At 41.2% G+C, this 24074-nt stretch overlaps 2 protein-coding genes across 9 annotated transcripts in view; both read left to right on the top strand.

Annotated features, from left to right (window-relative positions):
- Positions 1-20896, top strand: part of znf609b (zinc finger protein 609b) — a 123996-nt gene extending 103100 nt beyond the window's left edge. The window contains exons 4-8 of one of the 3 annotated variants that reach the window (XM_058077025.2): positions 9503-9590; positions 10278-12570; positions 12694-13066; positions 14047-14406; positions 18128-20896. In XM_058077025.2, the coding sequence (XP_057933008.2) occupies positions 9503-9590; positions 10278-12570; positions 12694-13066; positions 14047-14406; positions 18128-18171 (3158 nt within the window). In that variant the 3' untranslated portion in view covers positions 18172-20896. Of the gene's footprint in view, positions 1-9502; positions 9591-10277; positions 12571-12690; positions 13067-14046; positions 14407-18127 lie in introns of all 3 variants that reach the window. The other 2 variants (XM_058077032.2, XM_058077017.2) reach the window with 2 other exon arrangements.
- A 678-nt stretch (positions 20897-21574) lies between these two features.
- Positions 21575-24074, top strand: part of gramd2aa (GRAM domain containing 2Aa) — a 46153-nt gene continuing 43653 nt past the window's right edge. For 2 of the 6 annotated variants that reach the window (XM_078794722.1, XM_078794719.1), the window contains exon 1: positions 21575-21833. In XM_078794722.1, the coding sequence (XP_078650848.1) occupies positions 21703-21833 (131 nt within the window). In that variant the 5' untranslated portion in view covers positions 21575-21702. The remainder of the gene's footprint in view (positions 21834-24074) is intronic. The other 4 variants (XM_058077053.2, XM_058077044.2, XM_078794720.1 and 1 more) reach the window with 3 other exon arrangements.

The following is a 24074-nucleotide window of genomic DNA, read 5'->3' as shown; positions in this document are numbered from 1 at the left end:
TCATAAGATATTATATTTGCTATATATGTGTCAACGAGAGCTTTAGTAATATGCCTTTGGCAGACCTGCCTCTTAATCTCAGCACCATCTCCTTGAAAGAAAAGAGCATAGGGTTGTTTCAACAAAAATGTTGTAGACGTTCCCAGGTGACATTTTTTTTCAGTCTTCAAATCCTTTTCAGGAATAAATACTTGTATTATCGCATTCAGATTTAGATTTTTGTCCTGACATGCATGATTGCTGTGTTTTGATCTCCTTACACAAATAGGTTTTTGTCCATCAACAGCTGCATATGGCAGATAATACACTAAAGAAGTGCAGGACTTCCTCGTGCCCTCTTCTTCTGCCTCTTCCTGCTGTGAGAAAAAATGTACCTGTTCACAGGTTGTCATTCCTGTCAGTGAGAGGGACTTCACAATTTCACTCCTATGAGCGAGATTGCGGCCTACTTACATTTCACATTGGGGGCTCAGATGCAGTTTCTGGGAAAGATGTGTTTCAAAATATACCAATCTTGGTGTTTGTCTGTTAACCACATGCCTTTCATTCTTATGTGACTGGAACCGATACATTTATGTAAAAAAAAAAAGCTACATCAAGCTTACCTATTACCTGCACAACAGTAGAACCCTGCTGGACTGATGTTGACTTTATTCAAGTAGCTTATTAGTCGATGCGGCTCCAGAACCCTCCTTGAAATGTCGATTGACTATTCGTCTCTTTAACATTTGACACACTTCAAAATAAGTCATAAAAGAACAGATTTTTTTGTTGATATTAGGTCGGCTTGATATCGGTAACGGCCGATACTCAGGGCTGCAAAATTACGATCATATCAGAGGTAAAAATGTTGTAGAGACCTCAATTATTTTATAAACTATATATTTAGGCTTTTATCTTTAGATATTCACCCACATATGTGCATTGTTTGCATATCATGTTGGATGAATGTTGGATTTCACAACACAAATGTTAAAAAAGTGATATTTTACTTGCCATTATGTTCATTGGCTAATAATGAAATACACTTCAAATTGTAAAGCACATTTATTGACTTTGGTAACAAAGTGGCTAACTTTTCTAATGGGATGTCAGCCTTTACACACATCGCCACTAAGTCTTCAACAAACTGTAATGCCTGATCTTGTGATGAAGGAAGATGTCGTCACCCATGCAATTCCACCTGCATATGAACTGAAATGACATACGTATATTGTGTTTTGTTTAGGCAGACATGGAGCAAACAGCGCTCTTACTTTTAAGGACCGTCACAGAAGTGTTCGGTGTGTGGAGATTGTGTATTTACAGATAAGATGAGCTACTTTCAAAAATAAACGTGCTTCTCATATTTTTTTGCTCAGAATGTCCACATCATCACCGGATACTGAAAAACCTTCCTTACAGTAAAGCCGTAAAATAAAATGTGCTGAATACTCATCGAGCCCGAGTGGTGCATACACAACCACACTCAATCCGGCTTGTTAATGTTTTATAATTTATACCGGTATAAGTCATTTTCGTATCGGAAGAATCCATACCGGTATACTGGTATATAGAAAATATCGCCCAACCCTATCAAAGTGGTTTATTTGGTCTCAAACAATGTTGATAATAATATATATATGAGCATCATAGGATGTAGGATAATAAACATTTCAAAACGCACCTGCATTGTTTTTTGACTCAGTTAAACAAAAAAGAAAAAGGGTGTTTGTCCGGTCATATTTTTTTTTTCTCCGGGTACTCCAGTTTCCTCCCACATTCCAAAAACATGCGAGGTTAATTAGCCACTCCAAATTGTCCATAGGTATGAATGTGAGTGTGAATGGTTGTTTGTCTATATGTGCCCTGTGATTGGCTGGCCACCAGTCCAGGGTGTACCCCGCCTCTCGCCCGAAGACAGCTGGGATAGGCTCCAGCACCCCCGCGACCATCGTGAGGAAAAGCGGTAGAAAATGAATGAATGATTTGTTTGTTTGTTTTTTTTAATCTCACACATCCTCTCATCTCATGAGTTGGATGTCTCGTGAAACCCCTAACTCACCACTAATGGTAATGTAAGATGAGCACTGGACAGATGGACTCATAGTGTAGCCTTTAGTTAGACTAGCAGGTTTTTCCAAACAGAGTCTAGATAATCTACACTGTTGTAATTGCAGTAATGATGTCTGATAATATACTAACCAGTGCGGACCTTGCTGCATGGTTTGAGGCCAGTTTGACTGTCAAAGCTAGTGCTTCCGTCGCCAAACAAAGTTTTGCATGTTCAACAGCCAACAAAGTGCCAAATCTCAATGCTTGATGAAAACACATTATAAGTAAAGCATGAATCGCTCTACATTTAACCTGTATTACCGTGTATTTATAAATTATTATAGTTATGTTATTGTTTGTTATAATTATTATAGTGTGTGTGTACATACATACAGTGCATCCGGAAAGTATTCACAGCGCTTCACTTTTTCCACATTTTGTCATGTTACAGCCTCATTCCAAATTGCATTAATTTAATCTCTTACCTCAAAATTCTACACAAAATACTCCATTATGACAATGTGAAAAAGGTTTTTTTTGACTTTTTTTTAATTTATTAAAAATAGAAAAAAAAAAAATCACATTTACATAAGTATTCACAGCCTTTGCCATGAAGCTCAAAATTGAGCTCAGGTGCATCTTTTTTCCACTGATCATCCTTGAGATCTTTCTACAGCTTAATTGGAGTCCACCTGCAGTAAATTCAGTTGATTGGACAAGAGATTCTGAAACAAGCGATGTTTCTGACCGATGTAACTAAAAAGGAAATGATCTACAGTCTTCTTTTACCACAATTCTCCAAAATTATTGAGAAGCTATTCAACAATAGGCTGGATAAATTTTGATGGGCTTGCCACCTGTGCTGTGAACCTCAGGCCCAGTGTGCCAATGGCTACCATGCTAGCACCTAGCAAGAAAGCCTCAAGTACTGAAAAGGTTGATGCAGTCCCATAGTGTCCTCGCATCTTGCCATGTGTCTATTTGCCTTTAGACATTAGTAAATTAGCTTAAATGCTAACATGCTAACGGCTACCATGCTAGCACCTAGCAAGACAGCCTCAGATCCCGAAAAGTTTGGGGCAGTCCCATAGTGTCCCCACATCATGCCATGTGTGTATTTGCCATTAGACATGAGTAAATTAGCTAAAATGCTAATGTGCTAACAGTCATGATGCTAACACCTAGCAAGAGAGCCTCAAGTTTAGAAAGTTCCAAAGTTATCCTATAACATCCCTACATCATGCCATGTACGTATTTGCCTTTACACATGAGTAAATAAGCTTAAATGCTAACGGCTACCGTGCTAGCACCTAGCAAGAGGGCCTCAAGTTTAGAAACTGCCAAGGTTGTCCTATAACCTACCTGCATCATGTCATGTGTGTATTTGCCTTTAGTTATGGGTAAATTAGCTAAAATACTAACATGTTAATGGCTACCATGCTAGCACCTAGCAAGACAGCCTCAGGTCCTGAAAAGTTTGAGGCAGTCCCATAGTGTCCCCACATGATACCATGTGTGTATTTCCCTTTCGACATGAGTAAATTAGCTAAAATGCTAACAGTCATCATGCTAGCACCTAGCAAGAGAGCCTCAAGTTTAGAAAGTGCCAAGGCTGTCCTATAACCTCCCTGCATCATGCCATGTTTGTATTTGCCTTTAGACATGAGTAAATTAGCTTAAATGCTAACATGCTAGCAATTAGCATGCTATTACCTAGCAACATAGCATCAAGTCATGAAAGTTGCCAGGCACTGCTGTGGTGTCTGTACATGTCATGTGATGTTTTCCAATTGAAAGCAGCACTTGCATTGCCATGGAGGACTAAAGAGCAGAGAGTGAGTGACATGCGGGTCAATACCGAACTATCGATTCCTGACATGATGATAACACAGCCTATTGCTGTATCATGGATTCTATAAAAATGTTGATATTTTGATACTTTGGTCTTTGAGGTGCCTGGAGTCTCTGTGGTATGTGGTATGGTATCAGCTGGGAACGGAATCATTGTAATCGCACATGTCAACACACGGTGGTTTTTGAAGGGAGGGGCTGTGAGGAGGAGGAGATGGCGGCCATGACAGTGAATCAGCACAAAGGACTGAAAAGGCTGAATCGCTCATGTCGAACAGAAGCTTCTTACGGCCAAACGATCCGAGATATCGACACCACGAGATGACCGTGAGCGGCCCGAGGGTCGGGGCTTCGCATAGATCTGCTCGTTTTACATATCGGTTGAGAAACGACCTCAAGAGGACGAGTCGAAAACATAGAAAATTCAAGATTTGGAGAAAAAAAAGACGGCGTCTTTAACATGGGAGTGAATGGGAGAAATTTCCTACGAAAATAAATCAAGCTAGCTAAAACGGTGTGGCCAGGAAGAGGAGTTATCTTTTCCCCTCCCCTGCCAGAGTGGAAGTCAGAGTGAGAGACGATGGCCCTGCGCACACCTCCTTCTGACGAAGATAGAGCGAAAACTAAACATCCAACGAAAAAAACGAATTAACCACAGACAGTGTTGAGAAGTTTATCTAAAACATGAGCTGTTAAAATGGGAAGATTAAGATATAATAATAGCTAAACGCCACAAAGAATAACAATATGACAGCTCAGCATGTATGGATGGGCAAACCCATCGGTACAGAATAAGAACTGGATGAAAAGCTACTTAGCTGACAGGAAGCAATACGTACAGCTAGGAGAATACACATCTGCAAGTTCACATATTACATGCGGAGTTCCCCAGGGGTCAATACTGGGACCAAAACTGTTCAACTTGTACATCAATGATATCTCCAAAGTAACGAAAGACTTAAAGCTGGTATTATTTGCAGATGATGCCACTGCTTTTTGTTCCAGAGGGAGTACAGACAAAATCATTAGAAAGGCCAGAGAAGAAATGGTCACACTAAAAAGATGGTTTGATGATAATAGATTATCCTTGAACCTAAGTAAAACTAAAATCATGCTGTTTGGTAACAGCAGAAAGGACACACACCAGCAAATACAAATAGACGGTGTGGACATTGAAAGTGTGAAGGAAAATACATTTCTAGGGATCACAATAGATGAAAATATGAGCTGGAAACCTCATATTACAAATATACAACATAAGGTGGCGAGAAATATTTCAATATTGAATAAAGCAAAATTTGTTCTCAATCAGAAATCACTCCACACTGTTTATTGCTCTCTGGTTCTACCATATCTTATTTATTGTGTGGAAATATGGGCTAATAACTATAAAAGCAATCTTCACTGGCTAAATGTACTGCAAAAAAGGTCAGTAAGGATAATTCATAATGCCGCCTACAGAGAACATACTACCCCATATTTCACAAAATATCACAAATTTTAACTTGAACTTAAATTTGCTGATATAGTTAACCTTCAAACAGCTAAAGTAATGTGTAAGGCTAAAAATAACCAATTAAAAATGTCATCCAATACAAGAGAGGAGAAATATGATCTCAGGGAAGAAGTACATTTGAAACACTTCTATGCTAGGACTACGTTATGCTAGCCATAGCATTTCAGTATGTGGAATCAAACTATGGAATGGATTGAGTAAGGAAATCAAACAATGCACAACGATGAGCCAATTCAAGAAACAATACAAGCAGTTGATGTTTGCTAAATACAAGGATGAAGAGTCTTGAACCAGTCATGATGTGCTATATATATCACTATATTGACACTTACTATGGTACCCATTATGGCATGTGATGCTCATATCACCGAGTACTTCGGTATGGGACAAAAAAAAACTTAAATTATATTAGAAGGGCAGGAAGTGAACAAATGTAACAGTTAGTGATTGTAAAAGTACCAGATGGAGGGGTAGGATTTAATAAGCTTTGCTTCTTCCTACTCCTTTTGGACATGTGGAACTGGGAACTGATTATGGGATGCTCTCAATTGTAATCTGATGCATGTTGAAATGAAATAAAACTATTACCATTACCATTATCATTGCTATTTCAAAGGTATAAATCATAAATGTGGTGCAGGTTCCTGTTGAATTGGCACAACAGTGGACCTGATAGTTTGGCCTCAGTGCAACCTAATGAAATGTGTTAAAATAGAGGAGAGCCTCGGCCTGTAATGGTCAGTCATCCATGCATCTGCACAAAATACTATTGACTTAAATTTCACCCTCCCATTCCCCTCTTTTCAACTAATCCCATACAAGTACCCATTTCAGTTTGAGGCTTAGCAGCCTCTGTCATTTGTTGTTCAACAGCACTGAATGGAAAAGAGTGGTACAATTACTCGCCAATTCCTCTCATTATTGTGGGCTTCACTCAACTGTTCTGGGTGACCCTAATGAGGCTGTCACAAAGTGGGCCAGGGTGCAGGGAATCATAGCGTTTAAATCATTCCAACTCCTTTCTTTACCTCACAGGGAAAAGTGCCGTTTCAAGTTGTATTTCTTGATTCTTGTCCCATTAGTGTATTCAATGGTTTTGTGGGGGGAAGAATGCTTATTATGTAAACCGCCATAGTAGCTTCTTTGTTTGTTCTGACATTTGGGATACTCAGACAGATATTTCAACACTTTAATTCTTTTTTTCTTGGAAAACCAAACTGTGTGATGGAAATTCATCTGTGCGATTAAGATTAACAATCATCTATCCACATCATGGCCCCTGCCCTTGATACACCCCAGCACTGGTTGTCAACTTATTATTTGGTTGAGTTGGACCCCCCAAACCAATCTGTCTCTTTTTTTCTTATTTTTTTTCTTGTTAATATGCACTGAAATCACATCACTTTAATATGTCATCTTTTTATGGACTCCAACAACTTTCACACAGAGACCCACAAACCTCCTGCTGTGGTTCTGCTTGTGCCAATCACTTTGAGGGTTAGTGTTTGTTGGCAATTTGCTTGTGTGTAACAGCAGCCAACTAAAAAGTGCACTGGTATTAATGTAGAGCCGAGGTGGGTGGCCTAAACAGCATGGCCGCCAAGTTACTTGCAAGGAATTTGGGTCAGACCTAAGTCATGCTGAAGAAAATGTGGATTTAAATAAATCAGCTGTTGTTAAATAAATCAATTGTTAGAACTTGCTGTTTCATTGAAGTAAACAACATGTTTGATGTGTCACTAAAATTGCTTCTATGCAGAAAAAGTTTCATTTTCTGTTTTTTGGTCAAAATCAGGTGTTGTGCTGAAACAGCCTGTGTTCTACTCAAAAAGCCTAGAAACAAACTTTTTTTCTGATGGAAGAAGAGTCTAAGGTTGGTTTAATTAGTTTCAATGTTAATGCAGTTCTGATGTCAATATTCTGTGGGTCTTGAATGTTCACAGAAATTCTGGCAGTATGGAGCTCTCGTCTCTGAAAATGGCTGGCAGTCAATAAGTTAATCATTTTTAAAAATCTAATTTCAAAAGTGCATTTTGCATTCAGTTATGTTGTAATTGACTACTAATTCAGTTTGATGACCTGAAACATTTAAATGTGAGAAACCTGCAAATAAGAAAACAGAAGGGGGCAGACACTTTTCCACACCAATGTATATACATTTTATATTACCCAATATAGAAGCTGTAATGTATTGAGAAGAGGAAGTGAATTTGGGGGTTTCTAGCTGAGTTTTCACTGGCCGTGGGTCACGGCCGCAACAGGAGCCTGTGTTGTTGTTATTAATAGTAGTAGTATTGTGTCTGCTGGTGAGATTATTTAAACCTGCTGTTCCGGTAATAAAGTCTGGTGCATGTCTCACTGAGCGATTACTGGCACCTGGTGACCAATGAAGAATACTACATTTACAATTTGAATATGTCTTCTTGTATTTCAGTTGATTTAGCCATTTTTATGCTTGCTTTTTTGTACGATTCAACCACAAAACAGCATGGTTTATTCATTAATATTCATTCATTCATTTTCTACCACTTATCACAAAGGTCGGTGGTGCTGGAGAGAAAGAGAGGCGGGGTACACCCTGGACTGGTGGCCAGCCAATCACAGGGCACATATAGACAAACAACCATTCACACTCACATTCATACCTATGGACAATTTGGAGTCTGCAATTAACCTAGCATGTTTTTGGAATGTGGGAGGAAACTGGAGTATATGAATTAATATATGTTTGGGAAAAATATATTAAAAAACATATATTTTGTCACAATGGCCAATGCTTACTGGTCGCAATATACAAATCCTGTCTTACACAAACTAAAGCATCCAATGGCCGTCCCTCAAACTGCATCCCACCACAGTGGTTGGAGATCCAGGCCAGCTGCTGAAGGTTTTTTTTAGAGCAGCTCTTTTTGTGATAAAGAGCCTATTTACTCCTCTGCACACTAAATAATCAATATTTACACTGTTTCTTAAGCCTAAGTGAAAAAAGATGCCTGCAACCACGTGTCACTTGTTTTTTTGTGAAAAATATACACACAGATGTTGGGGGGTGGGAGGGTGGTCTGAAATATTACTGGTGTGTTGGAGGGGAAAATGTTTGCGAGCAGAAAATGGATTTAACATTGACAAGGCGAAGTGATGATGCGGGAAGGAGAGAGGGAAAATGGGGTGAGCAAGAGAGGTTCCCTAAGCTAATAAAATACTCTGAGGGATTGAAGCCGCCAGCCAGCATTCCTGTGCCATTAGATAAGTTAGCCTACTGCAGTCTTCAGTTTCTCTGCAGTGTTGAAGTGGCAAACTGAGGTCACCGTCATAGCAACGTGAGGGAGGTGATGAATTAGAAAGTTATTAAGCAATGTAGTTGCGGTCAACCTCTGAAGTAGATTTTATGATGATTTGCACATAGTCAACTGTTCTCGATATTCTCCTGCCCCCGCTATTCTATCTCAGCATTTGGTAGCCTCTTATTTTACTCAGTTCAGTAGCATTGTGCAAATTTCCATATGTGGTTGTGACATTTTGACCACTTGAAAAGTGTTACCTCATGAGTAGTTATACAAAACATACCCTCACGGGTATGTATGCAGTCTCAGTGAACTAAATTTAGATTGGAAATGTGAGGTCAGCTATCAGACACAGGATAGGTCAGATTGTGTAAATTCACGCTTGTGAAATAGCTGCACAGAAGTGACAGATGACAGTAATGCCAGTGAAGTCACTGTGCATGTCTTGCACACGTACGTGCAATCACCTAAATGAAAGTGTTTTAATAAATAATTCAAGAGCTTATCTTGGTTAACAAAGCCGTACAGTTAAGCGACACTCTTTCTTTCCAAGAAGGCAGAGACGGAGAGGAATGTAAAACATTATCAAGAATTATCCTTCAGGGAAATCTCCTGGATTGTAAGATGATTTATTGAAATGGGAAATGTGCTGAGTGCAAGTACCTTAGTAACCTGAGTGTGATCCTTCCCAGAGGGACTTTCTGTCATACAGGTGGAACGATCCTGAATGCCACTGTAATTGAAACCAGGGTACTACATGGTGTTGAAGTGGTAAAGCTGCGATAGTCATGATTGAAACACATATCTTTTTTTACAGGAATGTTGGTGGTAAATGTAACTTGGAGAAACAAGACGTATGTGGGCACACTTTTGGACTGTACTCGGCATGACTGGGCTCCGCCTCGGTAAGAAACTAGTACTCTGTAATCTGCTTATTTTTGTCTTATGTCTGTGACTATGATTAGTTCGCTGAGATTTTTCTCATTGCATTAAAAAAATAAATTTGACTTACAGCATGTTAAAGGGACGGACCTCATTTGTACCCTGAGGACTACATATGTTAGGCTTCTCATGTAGTTGCTGCTGTCGCGTCCCCCACCGCAGGAATTTTATGAGCATAGAACACATCTGTTATATTTGAATCTTCCTCGCTAGTCTATTTTACATTTTTATGAAATGCAATGTTTTTGTTATCATACTGGATATTCGATATTACTGAAAAGACTGGAATTAATTTAATGTCACTATTCAAGGTGCCCTTCAGCAAAGCATGTGAATGTACATCACACTTCACTGGAAAAGTGCTATTAAGGTCATTAACTTGAGCGGCTAGTGTTCACACTTGTTACTCCAGATTTGGAAAAGCCATGAAGGCTTTGCCTTCTAAACATTTTTATTTGAAATTGGACACATCTAAAAAGCCCACCGCTTCTCCAAGCTCATCCATGTCCTAACAATAACCTACAAAATGATTCAAAAATTATATTTCAATTGAATGGCATTCAAAAGTTGTAAATGCATGATTTGTTTGATTAAAAAAGTGGTTTAGTTAGTATTTTGGACTCATCAAAGTCATTTTTGTTTTTTTGCAGGTTTTGTGAATCCCCTACAAGTGACCTGGAAATGCGTAATGGCCGTGGCCGAGGTAGGCGGATGAGACCAAACAGCAACACCCCTATCAACGAGAACAGCAACTCGTCAGACAACAAAGGCACCACCACCAATAAGACGCGTGCCGCCTCGAACAGCAAGGGCAGAAGAGGAAGCCAGACACCCTCGGAGCGTCGCACTCCACCCAACAGCAACACGGAGGATCTGAAGGCCAGCCCCTCGTCGGCTGGAAAACGTAAGACTAAACCAGCCTCTGACATGGAGCCCAATTCCAGCTCAGAGGACAGCAAAGGCAACAAACGCATGCGGACGAACTCCAACAATGGAGTCGGGCTACCAGGTCTCCTCATTCCTTCTCTCAAAACGGAGCCACTTGCGCCTCCTGTTGATCGGAGCTGTCCCTCACCGGTTCTGATTGACTGCCCTCATCCCAATTGCAACAAAAAGTACAAGCACATCAATGGTCTCAAGTACCACCAAGCCCGTGCCCACACTGATGACGATGTGAAGTTGGAGTTAGATGTAGACGGTGAATATGGAGAGGACTCGACAATTCACCCTGAACCTGGGAACTGTAATGGAGCATCCATTTCACATAAAGGGTCACTGTCTCCTGCACGGTCAATCACTCCAAAGGGAAGGAACTTTGATGTTCAAAGTCCTTCCCCATCACCGGGCAAGTTTTGCTCAAAGCAGAGCAAAAAGAGAATTGCTGAAACAGACGCAGAAAGTGGAGGTACACCAATGGAAGTATGTGATGATGGTGCATGCCTTACAGATGACGCCAGTAACGATGGAATTGATGAAAAAAGAGGCCCTGACAAGTGCAAAAAAGGTAGCACCAAGGGTGATAAAATGGCTCCAAAAAATATGAAGTCACCTCGGGCAGTTGGCACCGGTTGTACGACATCGCAGCAAATGTTCTCTTTTCCACCAGGAAATCCACATTCATCCCCAGGGCTGGTTCCAGTGTTGCAAGGAATCCCTAAGAGTCCCCAAACGAAAGGCACACAACCTAAACCCGCTGCCATAGGAGAGCCTGCCCCATGTAGCTCTAAAGACAAGAAGAAGAAGGACAAGAAGAAAAAGGACGGTGGAAAGGAGGCTGACAGCCCCAAGTCTCTGGCAAAGGGAGGGAAACTGGAGGAGGGAAAACCACCATACACGGAAACGTGCGATCAGGGGAATAAATCTGAAGGGCTTCTCAATGGTTCGTCAGACCCACATCAAAGTCGCTTGGCAAGCATCAAGGCCGAGGCTGACAAGATCTACAGTTTTTCTGATAATGCCCCAAGCCCTTCCATCGGTGTCGGCAGTCGAGTAGATGGCAGTGGCGTCCCCCAGCCTCTCACCCCACTTCACATGGTGACCCAGAATGGTGCTGATAACTCCTCTGTGAAAACGCACAGTCCAGCTTACTCGGACATCTCTGATGCTGGTGAGGATGGTGAAGGGAAACTAGAGAGTGTCAAAAACAGGACAGAGGACCAGTCGCTCAGAGAAAGTGTCAAAAAAGCCCTTTTTCCAAATCCGACACCCAGCAAAGATTCCCCATACTATGCTGGCTATGAGACATATTACTCGCCCAATTATGTCAACCCAAGTCCTGGTGGGCCCAATCCAGGCACACCAGTGACAGAAGGTCAGGTGAAGATTAAAAGAGAGGATGACCAAGATCAGGTTGAGGAGAAAGTCAAGATCGAGGTTCATGAGGATCGCAAACCTGATAGTGCTCCTGGACATCAACAGCAACAAGCCTCTGTCATTCAACCGAGATCCAACATGTATATGCAACCTCTTTACTACAATCAGTACGCCTACATACCTCCTTACGCTTATCATTCAGATCAGGCCTACCATAACCATTTAATGAACACCAACCCAGCCTATCGACAGCAGTTTGAGGAACGCCATCGACAAATGGCAGAGCAGCATCGGGCTGCAGAGAAAAAGTCTGACATTGTTATGAAAGACAGAGAAGCTGCCATTAAGGAGGATTGGAAACAAAAGAGTCCAATGCAACCAAACCTCTCCAAAACCCCAAGTCAGTCTGATCTTAGAAAGATGCCACAGCCGACTAACAAATCCAGGGACTCGCCCTCTGAGGTTTTGTCCAAATCTATGGGCGGCATAAAGGGGGAAGACACAAAGTCCCAACAAGCTGAAGGGCTAAAGATGAAGCTGACAGAAGGCCACCATGGGAAGGAGGACTCCAAGCAAGCACTGGATTCAAGATGTCAGGCTGGTACAGATCAAACTATGTGGTACAGACAGGTAAATATGATTTTGGAATACAGTCAGTAGTGTCAGTCAGGAGTGTGTTTTGGTCTTGCTTGAATATGTGGATTGTGCATTATGTGAATATGTGGATTTGTTCCTCTGTTTGACCACCAGCAGTACCCTGAGAGCCAAAAGACCCAAATGGAAAGTGAACACCAACAACCACCACCACCACCACGATGGAAAGATGAACGGGACAGAGAACGGGAACGTGATAGGAAATCAAAGGACGAACGTTGCAGACCTAAAGACAGTCAAAGCGGCCTCAAGGAGGAGAGCAAAGAAAGTACTGAACTTCGGATAAATTCTGAGGAACATCGGACCCTTAGCAAAGACTCGCGTACAAATCCCCACTTGCAGTTCTCATCACCACTAGCACAGCATCAAGGATATATACCCTACATGCATGGTTACCCCTATGGGCAAGGGTATGACCCCAGTCACCCGAGTTACAGGGGCATGCCTTCGGTCATGATGCAGAACTACCCAGGTAGGACATACAGTTCTTGGTGATGTTTTTATGGAGCTTTAAAAAGAAAAAGAAAACGTTCTAATCAACAACATCCCAAATTAGAGGGAGCTTTGTATTTGACTATTTAGTTTATGCCAAATGATTTAGATGTTATTATTGACCCAGATTTAGTCTAGATGTGTTTAGTTTCCCCATTGGGACGATGGGTCCCTGGATCTTCTGTGTTGAAGAGCCATGTTTCTCGAGGTGTTTATGTTGTAAATGCCAGAAAATTTACAAGTAAAATTATTGACGCATGGCCTGCTTTGTGTGTATAATATATGTGGCACTCAAAATTTATGGAAATAAAATACATACATGCTAGAAATAAAACTCACAGGCCTAAACATACAAAGTGAAATGAATGTACAGTACATCCTTGATGATCCAGATATGTTCCAATGGATCGGCTCTTGCCTTCTTTTTCAATGGTAATGGAAATAAACAAACGACACAACTGCTCTTTCATTGTCCTGGACAAGGCTGGGATTGTTCTCACTTTATCACCAACTTTGTTCACTGAAGATGTCACATGACTTTTTGTTGCCATGTTTAATATGTTAATACGTAAGGTACAAAAACACCTTCTGTGGTAAATGTATGTGTACAGTAAGGTTGGCTGTTATTTTTTATATACTGGTACAGATTCTTATACTGGTATAAATTATAGAGCCCAGTTGATGACTGCTCCATATCGCCCAACCCTAATGTACAGTATATCTACATTGCATGGACATACATATAAGCATGGACATGCTCATATTTTTATAAGCATGTCCATGTTGGCAAAGACTCAAAGGAATAATATATCTGGCAACATGGCCCATTGAGGTCAGCCATGTGTTTCTATTTTCGGCATCCACTTGTTCCCTGATGAGTGAAATGATCTTGTACTTCATCACTGTCTCTGGATAATGTATAAATCCTGCATTAATCCCCCCATATTCTTATTCATCTAGGTTCTTACCTTCCCGGAGGCTATCCCTTTTCTCCGTACGGCAGTAAAATAGCTGGAACTGAAGAGGCTAGCGACAAATCTCGTACTAGCCCTACAGTCAAGATGGCAACAGACTCCAAACCTCTTGATATCCTACATCAACATGGCAGCCAATACAAAAGCAAATCTCCAACAGTTGGTGACAAAGCCCCCCTTGAAAGAGAGCGGGAACAGGACAGAGGAGCTGGCGGAGAAAGGGATCGGGAAAGAGAAAGAGACGTGGACAGGCCGCGCTCCTCACCTTCCCAGCGGATGATACCTTCTCACCACCACCTTGGATACCCCTTGCTGTCAGGGCAGTATGACCTGCCCTACGCCACAGGTCAGTCCATCCCCACTTGCCCCATCTCAGCTGTGTAGCAGTATGTTTGCAATATAATTATTCACTTACCCGTGTGTGTTAGCTTACAGAGGACATGCACACGCACGAGTTCAGTGCATTCATGTGTCAGGAAGCAAGTAGACAAGCAGATGCATGAAGTGTTCCTAATTGTCATTGCCACCGACTGGCTTGCCATGCATTTTACATTTTCACTCAATTTGTTCAGTTCAGTGAACAATGGTTCTGACTACATAGTTTATGTTCACTATAAAGTCATTGCTGAACTTCTTCCGTATATATACAGCGGATCCCCAGCATTCATGGCAAAAATGTATATTTTTATCAGCCAAGGCTTATATGGTTATTTCTTTTTGGCCAAATAACAACAAAATAGCCATTTTTCACAGATAGCAACCAAAAGCCTGATATTAGCAGTTTTTGAACTTGAACTTGAACTTGCAATAAGCGTAATTAATGCTTGGACACATTTTGTCTCCACAGTAGTACACAACTTTGCAGGTCAATGAGTGAATTGGTCATAAACAGGTGAGAAGTATGTGAAGTATGCGCATTTTTTTTTTAAATGTTCAGAATTTGTGGCACATCTCATGCCTAAACAATGCATATCAAAGTGTCTCATTCACATGAATGAGTTACGTTTCCACCACCCCTCAATGCGGAGGCAAAATGCGTCAAAGTATAAACACAGCGATACTTCTTTCAAGTAAATAACTATAATTTTACATGTAAAATTAAGAAATAATTGATAACTTTTAACTAGTAATATTTTCTTGTTTTTCATAGAACACTAAATGTGAAAATGTACGTATAATTAGGTGGCGTTCTAACATATTTGTTAAGCACTATGTGTCATATATACGTATGCCATGCTATGCTAACTTTTGTTTTACCTTCTTTTTAAGGATGTGGGCTTAAAGTCTATAATTGTATTCTTGCGGGCCAGTAAAAAAACTAGTTATGGGCCACAGATGGACCCTGGGCCGTACTTTGGACACCAGTGCCATACGGAAAAACCCTCGTGTCTCATCTGTGTCATGACAATGACGGTGCGCGTACGCTGATGATGCCATGAGACTGCATTTGCAGCCTAATGTTGGATTTGTTGTATATTTTCCATGGCAAAGTGAGAACATTGACTTAATGAACCGTCATCTTATATCTACCGGGAGGAGCTGGACGAAGTGGCTGGGGAGAGGAAGTCTCGGCTTCCCTGATTAGGTAGTTGCCCCCGTGAACTGACCTCGGATAAGCAGTAGAAGATGGATGGATCTTATAAGGCTGCAAAAATCCTAGTGTGGAAGAGGCTGTTCACAAGTTGCAACAAGCCCGCAGCACAAAAATCTGCAAAAATGCATAATGTTACAAGAAAAGCTTTAAATGTTAATAGTAACAAGACTAATAAATAATACATTTTGTCAACTATGACACATGCTGGCTTTTTCTGTCTTTAAATGAATAAAACTTGTGTTGATTTGCTAAAGTTTCAATAGCATCATTTTCCGTGCAGCCTTTTTCTGTATGCGACCCTCGCTGGAAAATGTTTGGACCCTGATGTAAATGTACAAGTTATCGTACTACATTCGTTAGGAACTCTTCTGGGTGATGGGTATTATGTACTTATTTCAAAATAAACAGGCGGCCATAATCCACTAATTAGATGCTGCTGTCATAGTAAGACCTAACGAGAACATACCCACTACTTTTTTTCCCGTTTGTATGCCCGTTTGATCCTGCCCGCCACAAGTTAAAACAACAAAGTGACAAAGTTGTTATTTGTTAATGCACGCCCCGAATATGTAAACTAATGGTGTCCAAAGTGCGGCCTGCGAGCCATTTGTGGACAACATTTTTTATGGGCCTGTGAACATTGATGGAAAACAATATGACATAAAACTGGGAAAATTAAACAAAAAAACTTAAAGTAACAAAAAAAAACTGTAGGAGTCCACAAAAAATCTACATTTTACCCAAACTTGACAACAGTGAAATTAACAAAAGACGCTGGCGTCCAGCCCTGCCTCTCCCTATTCGTCAGCTCGGAGGTGAGAACGGAAAGATCCCCGAGCTCAGCTGGAAAAGAAAGGATGAATGAAAACCAAACTGTGGCCAACCGAGACCAGTATGCAGACCAGTGATTTGTCATTCAACCACAGTAGGGGGCTGACTCAAGAGTGTAATATAAGTAATAGAAGTAAAAGCACTCTACCTCCAGTAACAAGATGTACGGTTGTCCTCTAATCACACACACTTGCAGTTGTGGGACATTTGTTTTGTCTTTTTTTTTTTTGTCCTGAATTTAACAAAAGGAAAATGGACACCTTGCTGGTGTTCTGCTGCTTGCCTGTCTAGTCCAATATGCAGTCAGGCATCCAGCCCCCTCAGCTCATCCATGTTAAGTAGGTCCTTGGAGGACAGGAGGAACACGGTGATGACTAAGAGTCGCAGTGGTTCAGCATGAAAATGGGTGCAGGCTGAAGGGACATCTAGTGGAGAAACTTGTGAGTTACATTTGAAAGACCTATCCCAATGTTGATGGGCTGCCAACTCGCTTTTTTTTTTTGCATTTTTTGAATTTGTGTGAAATTATTATTATACAATTTGATGTTTTGGAGTAATATGAATACATGTGGAAAAGTGAATAGTGAAGGATGCTGCCAGGTAGGAGGCGTAGAGGAAGACCAAAGAGGAGGTTTATGGATGTAGTGAAGGAGGACATGAGGGTAGTTGGTGTGAGGGAGACAGATGCAGAAGACAAGCTTGGATGGAGGAGATATGCTGTGGCGACCCCTGAAGGGAAAAGCCCAAAGAGAAAGGAGATGAATACATGGGGGAAATGTTCAAAATAACAAAATTAACTGAATAAAATCATCTTTCCTGCTTAATTAAACAAAAATAAAAACAAGTACCTTTTTTGACAGACCACTGTTGTGCGTCACAGTGTAATCACATGGCCAAATTTTGAGTACCGGAAACTCAGGATGCTGAAATGATACTCAACGATGCCTTTTATTTTCACATTACATTTAAACGTATGGATGTAAAATTGTTACATTAGAAAATACTATGTGTAACCACACACAAATTCCCAAAAAAAGAATGTTCAAAAAACTAACAAACAGTATGACACTGGAAGCTCATGTCCTTCATTCTGGAGTTGCATGAACTTGGGGATTTGAACTGCTCTGTTGCATGACACCTCCAATTTTACAAGACTTTCACTGGGCAAGTGTCACAGCATTAACCCTGTGCATGGTTTGCTTTTTCTTTGGCTTTTTTTGCAACCCAAATCAAAAAGGCGCCCACACGGCAGGCAGCCTCTCAAAGATGATGTCACATGCAGCAGAGTCGCCTTGATGCTCTTCACTCCAATGGCACAGGACTTTTTCAGCATTTTGTAAAAATGGAAAACAGGACGTAGCGGGACGTAACAGGACGTAACAGGACCTGTCCTGGGAAAACAGAAATGTTTGGTCAGCAGTTGTGTGTATACACACTACTTGCCTTTTGAAAACTATATATATATTGGGTTTTTTTTTTTACTGTGGAAAAAACTAACACATCGAGTTTGAAGACCAGAAGCGAGACAGATGCCCGATGCCAGATGGAACATTGTCAACCATGATTGACAGGAGCCATCCAAATAATGACTAATGTTGTGAGGTGATCATTAATTGGCCTTTTTCCTTTGTGTCTTCAACAGGGAAGCCTGACCGTCACACCTCAACCCTGCAAAGATTCATGTGACTGGCTCACATGTGACAAGGACCCCCCCGACATCAGTTCAATGGTGTTCTGTCTATTTCGTTGATCTGCCTTTGTGTTGGCAGCTTGTTCATGTTTTTGCTCCTCCATGATGATCCAGGTTCAAAGCCATCACTCTTGCCCTTCATGCAGAGGAATCACCTCTGATGATCTAGTCTTTGCACTGTCGACAAATACAATGCAAAAATAGACGATTGGACTTTTGTTTTTCTTTGACTACATTGTTTTTTTGTCTACAGAAGAAACGAGCAGAGGTTTCCTGTTAGGTGACTGATGGCGAAGGGGAGTGAAACTTTAATGAAAGACTTGCAGAGAAAATCTTATTAAGATGAGTTCAACTTTATGTGTGTGGCATTTTGGATGCCCGTGAAGCAACAATATATCTGAAACTTGACAAATGTTTCTTATTTCATTTTGGAGAGGGAATTATGGCAACTGCTGCTTTCTTCAGCGACTCAGAGAACCTGAGAGTGAAGTTTTCATTCTCACTGTCACTATGATTTCTCACCTTTGAACCCTCCGTTCGTGTTTCAGGGATGATGTCACGTGTTTTGGTGAAGGCAACGCGTACACCTCAACACATATTCAACACATGGAGCCACGGTTGCTTTTGTAGAGACTTGTGTTCCTACTGATCGTCATCATCATTTCAGAATGCTGGTGTTCACTCACTCACATAGATTGGTGTCACTTAGAGTGAAGCCACATTAGTATGAGATCCATTCACTGTGCCATTGGTGGGGGGAAAGTTTCTTTTCTCTTATTATGTAGATTTTCAGCTCGGATATTCATTCATTCATTCATTTTCTACTGCTTTTCCTCACGAAGGTCAAGGGGGTGCTGGAGCCTATCCCAGCTGTCTTGGGGCGAGAGGCGGGGTACACCCTGGACTGGTGGCCAGCCAATCACAGGGCACATATAGACAAACAACCATTCACACTCACATTCATACCTATGGACAATTTGGAGTGGCCAATTAACCTAGCATGTTTTTGGAATGTGGGAGGAAACCGGAGTACCCGGAGAAAACCACGGGGAGAACATGCAAACTCCACACCGAGGGTGGAACTGAACCCTGGTCTCCTAGCTGTGAGGTCTGCGTGCTAACCACTCGTCCGCCATGCAGCCCGTTCGAATATACAGTAAGTGTTTAAATGATTAGATTGCCCCAACGTGTGTCATTTTAATCAACAACTGTTCATACCTCAATTGAATTCCTCACTCATTGCTGACGTGGCTTCACTCTCACATTTTCACACACACGTTTGCTTGTAGTTGAAGATGAAATCTATCCAAAATGGCTTATTTGTTGATTTGGATTTGGATACTACTCACAAAATGTCAGGGATATTAAACTTTCAAGTGAAATTTTTAGATCAAGCAAAAATGCACTAGAGTTGTCCCTCATGACGTGACAGTTTGATTTTAGTGCCGTCATTATCAAATCACATTTTTTTTCTCTGATACGATGCGATAATAAAGCCATAAACAAGTTTTCTATGCCCTAATTACAAAAATATTGTATTTATAAATGAGGAATCCCACATTGCAGAAATGTACTTATCACGCGCGTTCTAGGCATTGGGTCTACAACCAATTAGCAGCGATAAAAGGGGAATTAAGATATCATTTTTACAGGAGAATGGCAAACATGATGAGAACAGAATTATAGTTTCATCCTAAAAATGACCTGAAAGCCAAAAATCCCTAACTTTTGTGAGTAGCGTATGTGAAGCTGAAGTTCAACTTCAACGACCATGAAATCGACCCCAAAAGTGTCAACAGAAGCCCGACTTTTAGGTGTACTATTCATTGGTAAGGAAGACGGAGCCATTATCTGTGGCACAGTTGGCTTTTGAAATCTGTACATCACAACTCATGAATCATCATCATCATCCCAACATCATCAACAAAACGGCATCTCCGTGACTTCGGTGGGTTTTTTAAGACAAGTGGCTGAATCAAATGAATGTGGTGTTTGATTAGTATTTAATCTGTAAGGGTAATAATCTAGGCAGCTGTGATGTTGTCATTCAAGTCTGTAGGCTTTTAGTACCAGCAGACTGCATACTTATAGTTTGATCAAATAATGGTTGTGACAAGTGCATTTGTTTGCTCAGAGAGTAGTAATATAATAATCTCAGTAGTCAGCAAAGCCCTGTGAAAATAAATCCTATTCTAAAAAAAGGGTATGAAAAGCCAGAAAGGTTAGTGTTTGCTTTCATCATAATGGAAAGTGCTTGGCTCTTGTGTTTTGTTTCATGATGCAGAGTATATTTATTGGCCAGCAGTTGGTGCCTAGTTCAACATTCTTGTGTGAAAACACAAACGTCTCTCCTCGTTGGTCCTTTCCTGACCCACCTCCGTCATACAAAGTACCAACAGCGGTGCTTGCAAGGATGTTTACAATGTCTGCCGGGTCTTCTTTCTATGTTAGACATCCAGAACTCTTCTTTCTCTCTTCCACTCTTCTCTCCCTCCCTCCCTTCAGGAGTTTGTGAAAAGTGTACATTACCATGGTTCCTTTTTTATACAATACTCTGTAACTTGCATTTGTAAATTTGGGCTGGAAAAAATAAATCTTTTTATGAGACGATCTGTCCTAATAACTTTGGCTCTGTGAGGGAACCATTTATTCATTGTCGCCAGGTCGTGTGTCCTGTTTCATAACACCAGAATGTAACGGAAAAGGGTTTTAGTTTTAGTTTTAGTCGTATCAGTCCAATATAATAGTCCTATATAACGTACGTCGTGGGCCGAGGGTCAAAAAGGATGTGTGCCCGCAACAACAAAATTGGGCTGTTTAAGGAACTTTCCAGAACTAATTACCCTAATATGCATATAGAAAATTAATCATAGGGCCAGCCAAACCATTACAAAAACTGCTATCGCTAGTCCAGAAAATAAAATACATTTCACTTTGAACTTAAAATGATCACAAACATCCAGTGGTGTGTCTGGACTTTCAATGTTAGTACAGACTCTTGAAGATGCTTTTATGCTTCACGGCAGAACAATCTGAGTGACTGCTAAATGATGACATCATTATTTGCTGACCACATGCAATATTTCAAGCACATATTGAGAGTCGCTGCATTCAATCAAATTGAAGAACAGCTTTTAAAAATATGTTTTACACACAATACACAAAATGTTTCATGGGCATTGAATGAATGTTAGTCATGATGCAGTGGCGTCATCACAATGTTGCTCCGGTAGCAGCGATGTACGTTAGCATCATGCAACATCGGTGACAGGGAGTGATTACGCCGGCCATGATTTTGTCGGAGTGTAAATGTGGAATCTGATTATCCTCTGCTCTCGGCTCAGGAGAGAGAGGGAGAGCATCAGAGGGAGGGAGGGGTTAAGATACCAATGTGCTGAGCCGATGGTTTTTCCCACAAAGCAGCTGGCTGCCATCAGGACAGGACAGGCCGCTCGGAGGAGAAGGATACCTCTGGGACCGCTCCGCTTGCTGTCGGGACAGCTGAGGCCGTCTTGCAGGAGGTGTTCATGGGATGCACGATATACGCAGCCAGCCCCAAGGCCCTGCCTGCTGACGAGGCAGCCAGCCGGGACACTTGCTACCAATCCCCCCATTACCGCCACCTTCATGGTAACTGCAGCCAGAGGATAGCAGCCAGGTGAGTATCACCTCATGCTGGATCATGTCAGTCAGTGGTTCATGGTGAGCCCGCCTATTTAACGACCTGTGTTGTACCTGAGCCAATCACGGAGGAGCACATGTAGAAGAAAGTGTGGTCGGCATGGACCGCACAGGTGCATTGCTTTTCCTCCATCTGCTGAAGCGATGCAATACTGGTTCCAGTTATTCAATCACAAATGTTTCGGTGGGCTCCATTTACATCGCAGAGATGCATTCATGCCAACATCTCAGCGTTCACAGCCTTTCTTTTTTTTCTACAAAAATAGGCAGTTGTTTTTTGTTGTTTCTAAAAAAACCACATCTCATTCACCTGATTAATAATGTATAATGTACAGTGCATCCGGAAAGTATTCACAGTGCTTCACTTTTTCTACATTTTGTCATGTTACAGCCTCATTCCAAACTGTATTAAATTAATCTCTTACCTCAAAATTCTACACAAAATACTCCATTATGACAATGTGTTTTGAATTTATTAAAAATAGAAAACAAAAAAATCACATTTACATAAGTATTCACAGCCTTTGCTTAATACTTTGTTGATCCACCTTTGGCAGCAATTACAGCCTCAAGTCTTTTTGAATATGATCCCACAAGTTTAGCACACCTATCTTTAGGCAGTTTTGCCCATTCTTCTTTGCAATAAGTCTCAAGCTCCATCAGGTTGGATGGGAGACGTCTGTGCACAGCCATTTTCAGATCTCTCCAGAGATGTTCGATCGGATTCAAGTCTGGACTCTGGCTGGGCCACTCCAGGACATTCACGGAGTGGTTCTGAAGCCAATCTTTTGAGATCTTGGCTGTGTGCTAATGTCTACTGTCTATATGGTCAAGGTACATGACCAGTCTACTGAGGTCAAGAGCGCTCTGGAGCAGGTTTTCATCCAGGATATCTCTATATATTGCTGCATTCATTTTTCCTTCTATCCTGACTAGTCTGCCAGTTCCTGCTGCTGAAAAACATCCCCACAGCATGATGCTGCCACCACCATGCTTCACTGTAGGGATGGTATTGGCCTGGTGATGAGCAGTGCCTGGTTTCCTCCAAACATGGCGCCTGGCATTCACACCAAAGAGTTCAATCTTTGTCTCATCAGACCAGAGAATTTTGTTTCTCATGGTCTGAGAGTCATTCAGGTGCTTTTTGGCAAATTCCAGACGGGCTGCCATGTTCCTTTTACTAAGGAGTGGCTTTCGTCTGGCCACTCTACCATACAGGCCTGATTGGTGGATTGCTGCAGAGATGGTTGTCCTTCTGGAAGGCTCTCCTCTCTCCACAGAGGAACGCTGGAGCTCTGACAGAGTGACCATCAGGGCCTTGGTCACCTCCCTGACTAAGGCCCTTCTTCCCCGATCGCTCAGTTTAGAAGGCCGGCCAGCTCTGGGAAGAGTCCTGGTGGTTCCAAACGTCTTCCATTTACGAATAATGGAGGCCACTGTGCTCATTGGGACCTTCAAAGCAGCAGAAATTTTTCTGTATCCTTCTCCAGATTTGTGCCTCAAGACAATCCTGTCTCGCAGGTCTACAGACAGTTCTTTTGACTTCATGCTTGGTGTTTGTGCTCTGACATGCACAGTCAACTGTGGGACCTTATATAGACAGTTATTATATTTCCAAATCATGTCCAATCAACTGAATTTACTGCAGGTGGACTCCAATTAAGCTGTAGAAAGATCTCAAGGATGCTCAGAGGAAAAAATATGCACCTGAGCTCAATTTTGAGCTTCATGGCAAAGGCTGTGAATACTTATGTAAATGTGATTTCTTAGTTTTCTATTTTTAATAAATTAAAAAAAAGTAAAAAAAAAAACGTTTTCACATTGTCATAATGGAGTATTTTGTGTAGAATTTTGAGGTAAGAGATTAATTTAATACAGTTTGGAATGAGGCTGTAACATGACAAAATGTGGAAAAAGTGAAGCGCTGTGAATACTTTCCGGATGCACTGTATATACAACATTCATCGAAAGCCATCCGTTTACACACTATATGTTTATGTCATGCTTCACTGATAACGTTTGGATGTGTTTTGATTTTGCACTGTGTTCAGCGGCCTTTGAACACACCATACTTTGGTGCTATGAGTCAGATTCTATCCATTCATCGATTAATCTAATAATTACAACAATCACTCTTTTTGCAAATAATTCCACATTAGATGTCCCTGTGATAAGTGGGGCGTGCTGTTTATTACTATGGTTTATTACTAAGATTGAG

The sequence above is a fragment of the Doryrhamphus excisus genome, linkage group LG11, assembly GCF_037039965.1.
Source record: "Doryrhamphus excisus strain RoL-2023G ecotype Guam linkage group LG11, RoL_Dexc_Guam_v1.1, whole genome shotgun sequence".
Taxonomy (NCBI): Eukaryota; Metazoa; Chordata; class Actinopteri; order Syngnathiformes; family Syngnathidae; genus Doryrhamphus; species Doryrhamphus excisus.
This window is presented reverse-complemented; position numbering and strand designations above follow the sequence as displayed.